Consider the following 12500-nt stretch of genomic DNA (forward strand, 5'->3'; position numbering starts at 1 on the left):
TCCTCCCGAAGAACATGCGAGCACACATCCAGAACCAGCACTTCGTGACCCGGAAGAGGATCCGCTTCCGCTTCCGGAAGTTCATCCATCAGTTCGGCTCGTGTAAAGCGTGTCCTCGAGACCTGAAGCTGAAGTACGTGCTCAGCCTGGAGACTCTGCAGCCGGGCTTCTACACCGAACGCTTCCTCGTCACCGAACCGAGCGCCGGCACGGTCACCATCGTCGTCAGCGGCAACCAGGGCATCCGCTGGGCCCGGGGTCAGGAGCCCAGAGAGCGAGAGGTGTGTGTGTGTGTGTGTGTGTGTGTGTGTGTGTGTGTGTGTTTCGGCTCGTGACATCATCAGTGTGTGTGTTTCGGCTCGTGACATCATCAGGGTACAGCAGTATTTCATCATTATCCGATCCCCGTTACACAGTTAATCTAACTGATTGTGGTTGCAGCGTAATGCTCCCGTTGCATCAGTCACGCTCCACGTCTGTTGAGTGCATCGACCAATCAGAGCCGTTTTCTAGGGCTGTCAAAATGGCTGAAAACTAAATGCAAATTTCTTTTTTAAATATAAGCAAAATTTGAATTATATTCGAAGACTAAAGGCAATACTTAATGTTAGAGGAACACAGTGCTGTACTGTCTCCTGTGTCCACAAGAGGGCGCCAGCGAGCGCAATAAGCAAATATAAACCAAGCATCGCATCTTTTATTGAAATGACATTCACTTTTCAAAAAAATTTCCTAAATTAAATATAATTTTCTTAATGTGCATGCAAGGAAAATGAGGTTGCAATAGTGCATAAAACTGTTTGTGTATCAGTAACCTGAGAAAACACACAGCGTAATGAACTATATGAACACACAACAGCAAACTGGCATTCAGACTCACTTCTACTCTCTACATCTACATGTTCATCACAAACACCAGACGCTCTTGATCTGAGCGAGTGCTGGGCGCTTTCTGTTGACACTGTTTCAGCTGATGAAACACACACACACACACACACTCAGCTCTGACCGATGGTTTGGTCAAGTGTGTCGTTACAAGGTTTTTCGCCTTCAACCGAGAGGGTTTTCGTCAGCAGGTAGAGCCTTTTCCCAGCATTTTTCATTCGAAATTTGACGAGTATTCGAAATCCAAATTTTTATTTGACAGCCCTAGTGTTTACATTCGGTGTCGCAGAAACTACACACTTCATCTTTAAGTGAACATAAACAGTTGAGAAAGAAAACGCATTGTATTTATTTGTCCTATTGTTTGTAATTTGTTTATTTGTTCATATTTTCTTACTGACTGTTTACTTGACTTTAATAATGTTTGAAATGTATATTAGGTAGGCTAGTAGTTTTTGCGTTGTTATTGAAGTTTCCCACGCTGACCCGAAAATGCGCGAGTGAGACGAGCGACGCTGACCTGAGTGTTTGTCTCTCCTGTTCAGGATCTGCAGGTTTACTGTGATTTCTCTGATGTCATCGACATCAGTGTAAAGCAGGGCAGCAGAGACGGGGAGAACCGGGTCGTGTCCATTAACAGACAGGACAGTCAGATGCTGGTAACATACACACACACACACACTGCACTACAGAACCTCACGCCAGCTGAGAGAGGTCTTCACGGGTCCACTTGGGTCCGAGAACTTGAGGTCTGATCTGAGACCCCGAGACACCCAGAGATCACACGAGACCCCCTGAGACCACCCGAGACCCCGAGATCACCCGAGACCCCAAGACGAGACCCCGAGACCGAGATCACCCGAGACCCCAAGACGAGACCCCGAGACCGAGATCACCCGAGACCCCAAGACGAGACCCCGAGACTGAGACCCCGAGATCACCCGAGACCCCAAGACCGAGATCACCCGAGACCGAGATCACCCGAGACCCCCGAGATCACCCGAGACTGAGATCACCCGAGACCCCGAGATCACCCGAGACCCCGAGACCGAGATCACCCGAGACCGAGACCCCGAGATCACCCGAGACCGAGATCACCCGAGACCGAGATCATCCGAGACCCCGAGATCACCCGAGACCCCGAGACCCCGAGACCGAGATCACCCGAGACCGAGACCCCGAGATCACCCGAGACCAAGATCACCCGAGACCGAGATCACCCGAGACCCCGAGATCACCCGAGATCACCCGAGACCCGCATTCAGACGCGACTCATGCGTCGCGTCTGAATGCGTTGTTGTTTTTGGAGCTCTATCGATTTGATTTATAATTCTTGATTTTTCACTTTAAACTCGCTTACAACGAACATTTTCTACTTTTCCTCACTGAGAAGCACTACTGCTCAAACCTCATAGTTACAACTCGGACTGTTGAGCAGACGCGTCTCAAGCCTATTAGTGATCCAACGCTGGATACTCTTAAAGGTACGTCCGTGGATCACGGCTGAACGCGTCTTCTCCACACTCACTTACAAACAAACATTTTATTTATTTTTTGTTCGCCTATTGTGCGTCTACTCTACACCTCTACCACTAAAAAAAAAAAACCTCATAGTTACAACGCGGACTGTTGAGCAGACGCGTCTCAAGACTATTAGTGATCCAACGCTGGATACTCTTAAAGGTACGTCCGTGGATCATGGCTGAACGCGTCTTCTCCACACTCACTTACAAACAAACATCTTTTTTTCGCCTATCGTGCGTCTACTCTACACCCCTACCACTAAAAAAAAATAAAAAAATAAATAAAATAAAATAAACGGATTATATCCAAGACTTCAGTCATAAATTAGTATTAATATTGATAGCATCACTGGTAGCTTCGTTGCTAACTCACTGTCCATCTGTTAAAATGGCGAATATATCAGATGTAAGTAGTCTACCTTTTGGTGCAGGTGAGGACACATTTGAGCTGCACGCACTGCAGTCTGAGCTGGAAGCTGTTGAGAAACAGATCCACGACCTTTTATTGAGACAGGCCGAGCTGAGAGACCGGTGTTTGGCTCTTGAAACATCACGCGCCGATGCACACAAATCAGTGTTTAACGTTACTAACCCGCTGACTCCGACCGCGTCTACTCCGTGCGTTCCTCAGCATCGGTCGCAATCAGCCATGGTCTCGTTCACTCCGGCTCCAACACGCCACCACGAAGCCTGGGTGGTTCCGCAGCGGAAGACGCGAGTCAGGTTTAGACCAAGACTTTCTCCGACCCTCCCGGTTTTCGAGTTATCCACACAAAACCGCTTCTCCCCTCTACGCGAAACAGAACGCGATGCTGTGATCATCGGCGATTCCATCGTTCGGCACGTACACGCTACGTTAGGTAAAAGTAAGGTGCACAGTCACTGCTTTCCTGGTGCTCGTGTTTCTGAAATCGCTGCTCGTGTTCCCGAGATCCTGAACGGTGACGAGCGCATCGGAACTGTGGTCCTGCACGCGGGAGTGAACGACATCAGGCTGCGCCAGACGGAGATTCTGAAGAAAGACTTCAGGAATCTGATCGATACGGTACGCAGCACATCGCCTGAAACAACGATCATTGTGTCAGGACCGCTTCCCACGTACCGATTAGGGCATGAAAAGTTCAGCAGATTATTTGCGCTAAATGAATGGTTAATGTCATGGTGCAATGAGCAGAAACTGCTCTTTGTAAATAATTGGAATCTGTTTTGGAAGCGTCCTAGGCTTTTCCGTGCTGATGGCTTACACCCAAGCAGATTCGGAGCGGATCTTCTGTCAGATAACATCTCCAAAATGTTAAATACCCTTTGACTAGTAACCAAAAGTCCAAATCATAGTCTCTGCTGCACCAATTTAACTGATATAAATACTAGTGTAGAACATTGCATAGAAACCGTGTCTATTCCTCGTTTAGTGAGATCAAATAATAAATCTACTGCAGGATCTAGGAAAAATCTAATTGTTATTAAAACAGAAAATGTTGCTATTGGTAAACAAAAACTATTTCTAAAGCTAGGTCTTCTAAACATTAGATCACTCACACCTAAGGCAGTTATTGTAAATGAAATAGTCACAGATAATAGCTTCGATGTACTTTGCCTTACTGAAACCTGGCTTAAACCAAATTATTATTTCGGTATTAATGAGTCTACTCCTCCTGGATACTGTTATAAGCATGAGCCCCGTCTGATTGGTCGTGGCGGAGGTGTTGCAACCATTTATAAAGATATTCTAAATGTTACTCAGAAAACGGGTTATACGTTTATTTCATTTGAAGTACTTGTACTAAATGTTACGCTCTTAGATGTTAGAAAAACATCCCTATTATCTCTAGCCTTGGCTACCGTATATAGACCGCCAGGGCCTTACGCTGATTTCCTAAAAGAGTTTGCAGATTTTCTCTCAGACCTATTAGTCAATGTCGATAAAGCATTAATTGTTGGAGATTTTAACATACACGTAGATAATCCAAATGATGCGTTAGGAGCTGCGTTTACAGATTTATTAAATTCATTTGGGGTCAAGCAAAACGTCACCGGACCAACACATCGTCTTAATCATACACTCGATTTAATTATATCACATGGAACCGAGCCAACCGATATAGTTATCATTCCACAAAGTGATGATGTCACTGATCACTACATGGTAACTTGCATATTACGTACTGCAGTAATATGTCATGCGGCGTCGCGTTATCAACCAGGCAGAACAATCCTCCCATCCACCATAGATAATTTCTCAAATTGCTTATCTAATCTGTCTCAGCTGCTGCCTGAACCCAAACAAACAGATGAACTAGAAGAACTAACTAGCACTATGAGCACCATTCTCTCTAGAACATTGGATGTGGTTGCACCTATTAAATTAAAAAAGGTCAGAGAGAAAAATAAAGCACCATGGTATAACAATACTACGCATGTTTTAAAGAGAGAAACCCGTATTTTAGAGCGTAAATGGAAACAAACTAATTTAGAGGTCTTTAGAATCGCGTGGAAAGACAGTAGTCACGTTATAAAAAGGCCCTAAAAGCGGCCAGGGCTGAGCACCTCCGCAAACTAATAGAAAACAACCAAAACAATCCAAGGTTTTTATTTAACACCGTGGCTAGACTAACAAATAAACAGACGTCACCCGAACAAAATATCCCGTTACAGTTCAGTAGTAATGATTTCATGAACTTCTTCACTGAGAAAATAGAAAGCATCAGAACTACAATTGTAAACGTTCAATCTTCAATCGCGCCTTATAATTCAGCTTCAATTATCACCCCGAAAGAACAATTACAGTGCTTTACAACTATAGAACAAAAAGAGTTAAATAAACTTATCACTTCATCTAAAACAACAACATGTTTATTAGATCCTATACCAACTAAACTACTGAAAGAAGTGTTACCTGTAGTGGAAGAGCCTCTCCTCAATATTATTAACTCGTCTTTATCTTTAGGTCATGCTCCAAGAACATTTAAACTGGCAGTTATAAAACCTCTCATTAAGAAACCACAATTAGATCATAATAACCTAGCAAATTATAGACCCATTTCAAATCTTCCATTTATGTCTAAAATATTAGAAAAAGTGGTGTCCGCTCAACTGGGCTCTTTCTTGCAAGAAAATGATATCTATGAAAAGTTTCAGTCTGGATTCAGCCCGCATCATAGCACTGAAACTGCGCTCGTTAAAATCACAAATGATTTACTTTTAGCTTCTGACCAAGGCTGTATCTCAATACTAGTTTTACTTGATCTTAGTGCTGCGTTCGATACTATAGATCATACATTACTCTTAGATCGACTACAAAATTATACTGGTGTTCAAGGACAAGCATTAAGCTGGTTCAAATCATACCTATCTGACCGCTACCATTTTGTCTATTTAAATGGAGAAAAATCGATAATAACTCCAGTAAACTATGGAGTGCCGCAGGGATCTGTGTTAGGCCCTCTGTTATTTTCCATATATATGATGCCACTTATATATGAGGAAACATGGAATTAGTTTCCATTGTTATGCTGATGACACTCAAAATATATATTTCATCACGGCCGGATGAAAACGCAAAAATTTCCAAATTGACAGAGTGTGTTAAAGATATAAAAGATTGGATGACGCGTAATTTTCTTTTATTAAATCCAGACAAGACAGAGGTAATACTTATCGGTTCAAAAAACCGCCCACAAAACCTCGCACAATACAAATTTAACATCATAGGATGTCCTTTTACTTTATCCTCTACAGTAAAAGACCTGGGTGTTATACTCGATTGCAACCTGTCTTTTGAAAATCATATTTCATATGTTACAAAAACAGCCTTTTTCCACCTTAGAAACATTGCTAAGCTACGTAATATGCTATCAGTTTCTGATGCAGAAAAGTTAGTTCATGCATTCATGACCTCGAGACTGGATTACTGTAATGCTTTATTAGCTGGTTGTCCTGCATCCTCAATAAACAAGCTACAGTTAGTCCAAAATGCCGCCGCTAGAGTTCTTACGAGATCAAGAAAATATGATCATATAACACCGATTTTATCATCACTGCATTGGTTACCTATAAAGTTCCGTATTAATTACAAGGTATTGCTACTGACTTATAAAGCCCTAAACGGCTTAGCTCCAGTCTATTTAACGGATCTTCTATCACCCTATAATCCATCGCGCTCTTTAAGATCACTAAATTCAAGGCTTTTGGTCATACCTAGGATATCCAGAACCACCAAAGGAGGGAGAGCATTTTCACATTTGGCTCCAAAACTCTGGAATAGTCTTCCTGATACTGTTCGTTGCTCAGACTCGCTCTCCCAGTTTAAAACTAGATTAAAGTCGCATCTCTTCAGCCAGGCATTCATATAATCCTACAGATCAAACTACAATCCGTCCTCTAGCTCATAAATGCCACAGGAGAACTGGCCCCCGACTGAGCCTGGGTTCTCCCAAGGTTTTTTTTCTCCATTAGGTCACCTGATGGAGTTTTAGGACACCATTAGGTCACTTGATGGAGTTTTTCGGTTCCTTGCCACTGTTGCCTTTGGCTTGCTCAGTTGGGGATATTTTGGGGATATTTAATCTAATTTTATCAATCAATAAATTCCTCTTGAAACAAACTTTGTTGTATTATTTTAATTTAATACTGTGAAGCTGCTTTGATACAATCTGTATTGTGAAAAGCGCTATACAAATTGACTTGACCTGACCCGAGATCACCCGAGACCCCGAGATCACCCGAGACCCCGAGACCGAGATCACCCGAGCCCCCGAGATCACCCGAGACCGAGATCACCCGAGACCCCGAGACCGAGACCCCGAGATCACCCGAGACCACCCGAGACCCCGAGATCACCCGAGACCGAGATCACCCGAGACCCCGAGATCACCCGAGACCGAGTTCACCCGAGACCGAGTTCACCCGAGACCCTGAGATCACCCGAGACCGAGATCACCCGAGACCCCGAGACCACCCGAGACCCCGAGATCACCCGAGACCCCGAGATCACCCAAGACCCCGAGATCACCCAAGACCCCGAGATCACCCAAGACCCCGAGATCACCCGAGACCGAGATCACCCGAGACCCCGAGATCACCCGAGACCCCGAGATCACCCGAGACCCTGAGACCGAGATCACCCGAGACCGAGATCACCCCAGACCCCGAGATCACCCGAGACCCTGAGATCACCCGAGACCCCGAGATCACCCGAGACCCCGAGTTCACCCGAGACCCCGAGATCACCCGAGACCGAGATCACCCGAGACCGAGATCACCCGAGACCGAGATCACCCGAGACCGAGATCACCCGAGACCCCGAGATCACCCGAGACCCCGAGATCACCCGAGACCCCGAGACCGAGTTCACCCGAGACCCCGAGATCACCCGAGACCCCGAGATCACCCGAGACCCCGAGATCACCCGAGACCCCGAGATCACCCGAGACCCGAGACCCCGAGATCACCCGAGACCCCGAGATCACCCGAGACCGAGATCACCCGAGACCACGAGATCAAAACTTTGATGAGTGCCTCGGACACGGGTTGAGTCAGTATTAGTGGCCTCGGGTCTCGGGTAATTTAAAATAAATGTGCTTTTCCCGAATGGACCCGAGAAGACCCGAATTCTTTTAAACTTTGTCGGGCATTTAACAAAAAAATGTTATTCAAAACAATATTATGACAATGTTGTCTCACTTTTTTTTTTTAGGGGTTCAAGCACGAAGTGCTGAAACCCTATTGTAATTGTACCGATTTTTATTATTATTCTTCTGCCATAAAACGCATTGTGCAGCCCAAACCGTAAGTGCTGGAGACATCAAACTTTGCCAGATGGTAGTACAAAAATCGAGGAAAGGTTGACAGAGTATGAACCCGATTGGCCCATAGGTGGCGCTATAGCAAGCAAAAGTATGAAATCGCTAATAACTCCTGGACGGTTTGTCGTAGACTCAAGTGTCTTATATCACTGTAATCCTTGGCTCAAGACGGACAAACCGTATATCTCCGATTTCATTTCCGCCTGGGAAAATTTTCCGCCATTTTTTTTTTTTTTTTAAACCTACTTTTGCGAACTAGTCGATACACATATGTAAGACATCAATATGAGGTCACAGTAAAAAAATTGCGTCGATTGAGCACTAGGTGGCGCTATAACATTAAAAAAACATAAAAAGGGCTATGACCACCTGACCGTTAGTCTGATTGACTTGAAAATTGGTATGCAGTGTCTTGGTCCAAGGCCCCATGTATGTCTATGAGGACATAGGTGTATCTCAAAAAACATGGCCGCCATCGGCCAATGAATTTTGAGCACCTATTAGACAAGGTTAACAGAGGCCGATCGGAACGAAACTCGATGGGCATGTTCGACTCATGGCCCTAGAGGTCTGTAAGAATTTAGAAAGAAATCGGCCACTAGTTGGCACTAACGAGGTTTACGCCCTCTGTAATCACGTGATGTTGCACACATCAACACAATAAGCATATCATTTGATAGATCTCCTTATGATGAACAACTTTTCCTCAAGAACCATTGCTGTCAATCAAACCGTTCATTAAATATTCATAATTATGTTAAAAACTTACTTTTGCGAACTAGTCCCTGGTTTTTAGCCCGATTGGAACCAAACCAGTCTAGGACAATTCTCTGGACTCTCTAGATCAATTATCGAATTATCGAAAAAAAAGTAGAACTTTTGCATTTGATTGACTATAACAGGGTCATTTACAAAATGGGTGTGGCAAAATACACTCAAAAGCCTATAAATCCTAAAGGAAAACTCAAAACTTCACGAAAATTGGTGGGCATATGTGGCATAACATGGTGAAGAAGCATGCAAAGTTTTATGGAGATCGGACTATAGGTGGCGCTATAACTGTTAAAAAGCTTTGAAAACCATATATTTCCTATGGTAAATTGCCTGTATTGGCTGTAAATGGTCTTTTTCATCTATTATGTCAGTGGTTAAATGCTTGCTAAGTAAAACTTAATGTATTTAATGCTTATGTGCTTAAAGGCCTTAACTGCTTGAACCCCGATAAATGCTGCTTGCAGCTTTAATTTTTTTGTTGTTATTGGGTAAGAAGTGATTCGGGTCGGGTACATATTTTAGGTTCCGAGAAGACCTCTAGTCTGAGTGTGTGTGTGTGTGTGTGTGTGTGTGTGTGTGTGTGTGTGTGTGTTTCCCACAGGAGCTGGAGTTTGGTTCTCTGAGTGAAGCGCTGTCCTTCGTGTCTCTGATCGACGGCTACTATAGACTCACCACAGACGCACATCATTACCTGTGCAAAGAGGTGGCGCCCCCTAGACTCCTGGAGGCCATGCAGATCAGCTGCCACGGGCCCGTATCGTGAGTTCAGCTTCACACACACACACACACACGCACACTCTCTCTCACACACACGCACTCTCTCTCTCTCTCTCTCTCTCACACACACACACACACTCTCTCTCTCTCTCTCTCACACACACACTCTCTCTCTCTCTCTCTCTCTCACTCACACACTCTCTCTCTCTCGCTCTCTCTCACACACACACACACACACACACTCTCTCTCTCTCTCTCACACACACACTCTCTCTCACACACACGCACACACACTCTCTCTCTCTCTCTCTCTCTCTCTCACACACACACACACACACACTCTCTCTCTCTCTCTCTCTCTCTCTCACACACACACACTCCTGGAGGCCATGCAGATCAGCTGCCACAGGCCCGTGTCGTGATGTGGGAAAAATAAAACCCATTTAATTTGGCCATATAATATCACATAATGTCATAATATAATCCACACGTGTATGAACGAGGTGTTTGTTCCCTCAGGACGGAGTTCGCCATCAGTCGTTTGCGTCGCTGTGAGAACCAGCGAGGCCTTTATATCCTGAGGAGCAGCCCGAAACATTACCACCAGTTCTACCTGTCCTTCACCCTCGAGGTGTGTGAGTGTGTGTGTTATCACCCTCGAGGTGAGTGTGTGTGTGTGTGTGTGTTATCACCCTCGAGGTGAGTGTGTGTGAGTGTGTTATCACCCTCGAGGTGAGTGTGTGTGTGTGTGTGTGTGTGTGTGTGTTATCACCCTCGAGGTGAGTGTGTGTGAGTGTGTTATCACCCTCGAGGTGTGTGTGTGTGTGTGTGTGTGTGTGTTATCACCCTTGAGGTGAGTGTGTGTGTGAGTGTGTGTGTGTGTGTGTGAGTGTGTGTTATCACCCTCACCCTCGAGGTGAGGTGAGTGTGTGTGTGTGTGTGTTATCACCCTCGAGGTGAGTGTGTGTGTGTGTGTTATCACCCTCACCCTCGAGGTGAGGAGAGTGTGTGTGTGTGTTATCACCCTCGAGGTGGGGAGTGTGTGTTATATCACCCTCGAGGTGAGTGACAGTGACAGTGACACGTGACGGCCAAGTATGGTAACCCATACTTGGAATTTGACCTCTGCATTTAACCCATCCAAGTTAATGCACACACATTAGGAGCAGAGTAGTGAGTAGTTAACACACACACACACTGCAAACGTGGATACACACACCCAGAGCAGCGGGCAGCCTTTGTGTGGCGCCCGGGGAGCAATTAGGGGTTAGGTGCCTTGCTCAAGGGCACCTCAGTCATTTCCCACCGGTTCTGGAATCGAACCAGCAACCTTTGGGTTACCAGTTCAACTCCCTAACCACTAGGCCATGACTGCCCCTGTGTGTGTGTGTGTGTGTGTTATATCACCCTCGAGGTGAGTGTGTGTGTGTGTGTTATCACCCTCACCCTCGAGGTGAGGAGAGTGTGTGTGTGTGTTATCACCCTCGAGGTGGGGAGTGTGTGTTATATCACCCTCGAGGTGAGTGTGTGTGTTATATCACCCTTGAGGTGAGTGTGTGTGTGTGTGTGAGTGTGTGTTATATCACTATTGAGGAGAGTGTGTGTGTGTGTGTGTGTGTGTGTGAGTGTGTGTGTTATCACCCTCGAGGTGAGGAGAGTGTGTGTGTGTGTTATATCACCCTCGAGGTGAGGAGAGTGTGTGTGTGTGAGTGTGTGTGTGTGTTATATCACCCTCGAGGTGAGGAGAGTGTGTGTGTGTGTGTGTGTGTGTTATATAACCCTCGAGGTGAGGAGAGTGTGTGTGTGTGTGTGTGTGTTATATCATCCTCGAGGTGAGGAGAGTGTGTGTGTGTGTGTGTGTGTGTGTGTGTTATATCATGGTTTATCCACTGCAGTAACTAACCTCAATTGTGTGTGTGTGTGTGTGTGCAGCACGATGGTCAGCTGATGTTCAAACACTGTCTGGTGGATCGCTCTGCTTCGGGAGAGTTTGTGTTGAGCGGAGGGAAGAGCAGTTTCACGAGTCTGAGTGAGTTACTGCAACACTACCAGAAGGAGGCGCTACGCTCCGACACACACGTGTTCCAGCTGAGCCGCTGCTGTCCGCCGCGCAGCAAAGGTGACACACTCACACACACACACACACACACACGTGTTCCAGCTGCTCTCCGCCAAAAAGCAAAGGTGCCGCGTTCTGAGCAGGAAGTGATGTATGTGTGTGTGTGTGTCTAACTCTAGATAAATCCAACCTGCTGGTGTGCAGGAACAGCCAGAGCTCTGACGCGCTTCTCTCGCCCTCTGAGTTCACACACGTCAACCAGATGATCTTCCACAAGATCCACAGGGAGGATTTGGAGACTGTGAGTCACACACACACACACACACACACACACACACACACACACACACACTCACTCACTCACTCACTCACTCACTCACTCACTCACTCACACACTCACACACTCACACACTCACTCACACACTCACACACACTCACACACTCACACACTCTGTGACTGAGTGAGTGAGTGAGTGAATGAGTGAGTGAGAGTGAGTGAGTGAATGAGTGTGTGTGAGTGAGTGAGTGAAACTCACACACACTCATTCACTCACTCACTCACTCACTCACTCTCACTCACTCACTCTCTCACTCATTTACTCTCACTCACTCACACTCATTCACTCACACTCATTCACTCACACACACACACACACTCACTCACACACACATAGGCCTGTCACGATAACAAATTTTGCTGGACGATAAATTGTCCAAGAAATTATTGCGATAAACGAT

The 12500-nt window shown here is 45.6% G+C and overlaps 1 protein-coding gene across 2 annotated transcripts in view; it reads left to right on the forward strand.

Annotated features, from left to right (window-relative positions):
* The first annotated feature begins 6 nt into the window (after positions 1-6).
* Positions 7-12500, forward strand: part of LOC309491542 (tyrosine-protein kinase JAK2-like) — a 36328-nt gene continuing 23834 nt past the window's right edge. Inside the window, exons 1-6 of one of the 2 annotated variants that reach the window (XM_082190603.1) lie at positions 7-281; positions 1431-1544; positions 9588-9745; positions 10223-10334; positions 11636-11822; positions 11942-12063. In XM_082190603.1, the coding sequence (XP_082046729.1) occupies positions 15-281; positions 1431-1544; positions 9588-9745; positions 10223-10334; positions 11636-11822; positions 11942-12063 (960 nt within the window). In that variant the 5' untranslated portion in view covers positions 7-14. Of the gene's footprint in view, positions 282-1430; positions 1545-9587; positions 9746-10067; positions 10122-10222; positions 10335-11635; positions 11823-11941; positions 12064-12500 lie in introns of those variants that run through there. The other variant, XM_082190604.1, reaches the window with a different exon arrangement.

The sequence above is a fragment of the Leuciscus leuciscus genome, assembly GCF_965113295.1.
Source record: "Leuciscus leuciscus genome assembly, contig: HAP1_SCAFFOLD_341, whole genome shotgun sequence".
NCBI classification, from domain to species: Eukaryota; Metazoa; Chordata; class Actinopteri; order Cypriniformes; family Leuciscidae; genus Leuciscus; species Leuciscus leuciscus.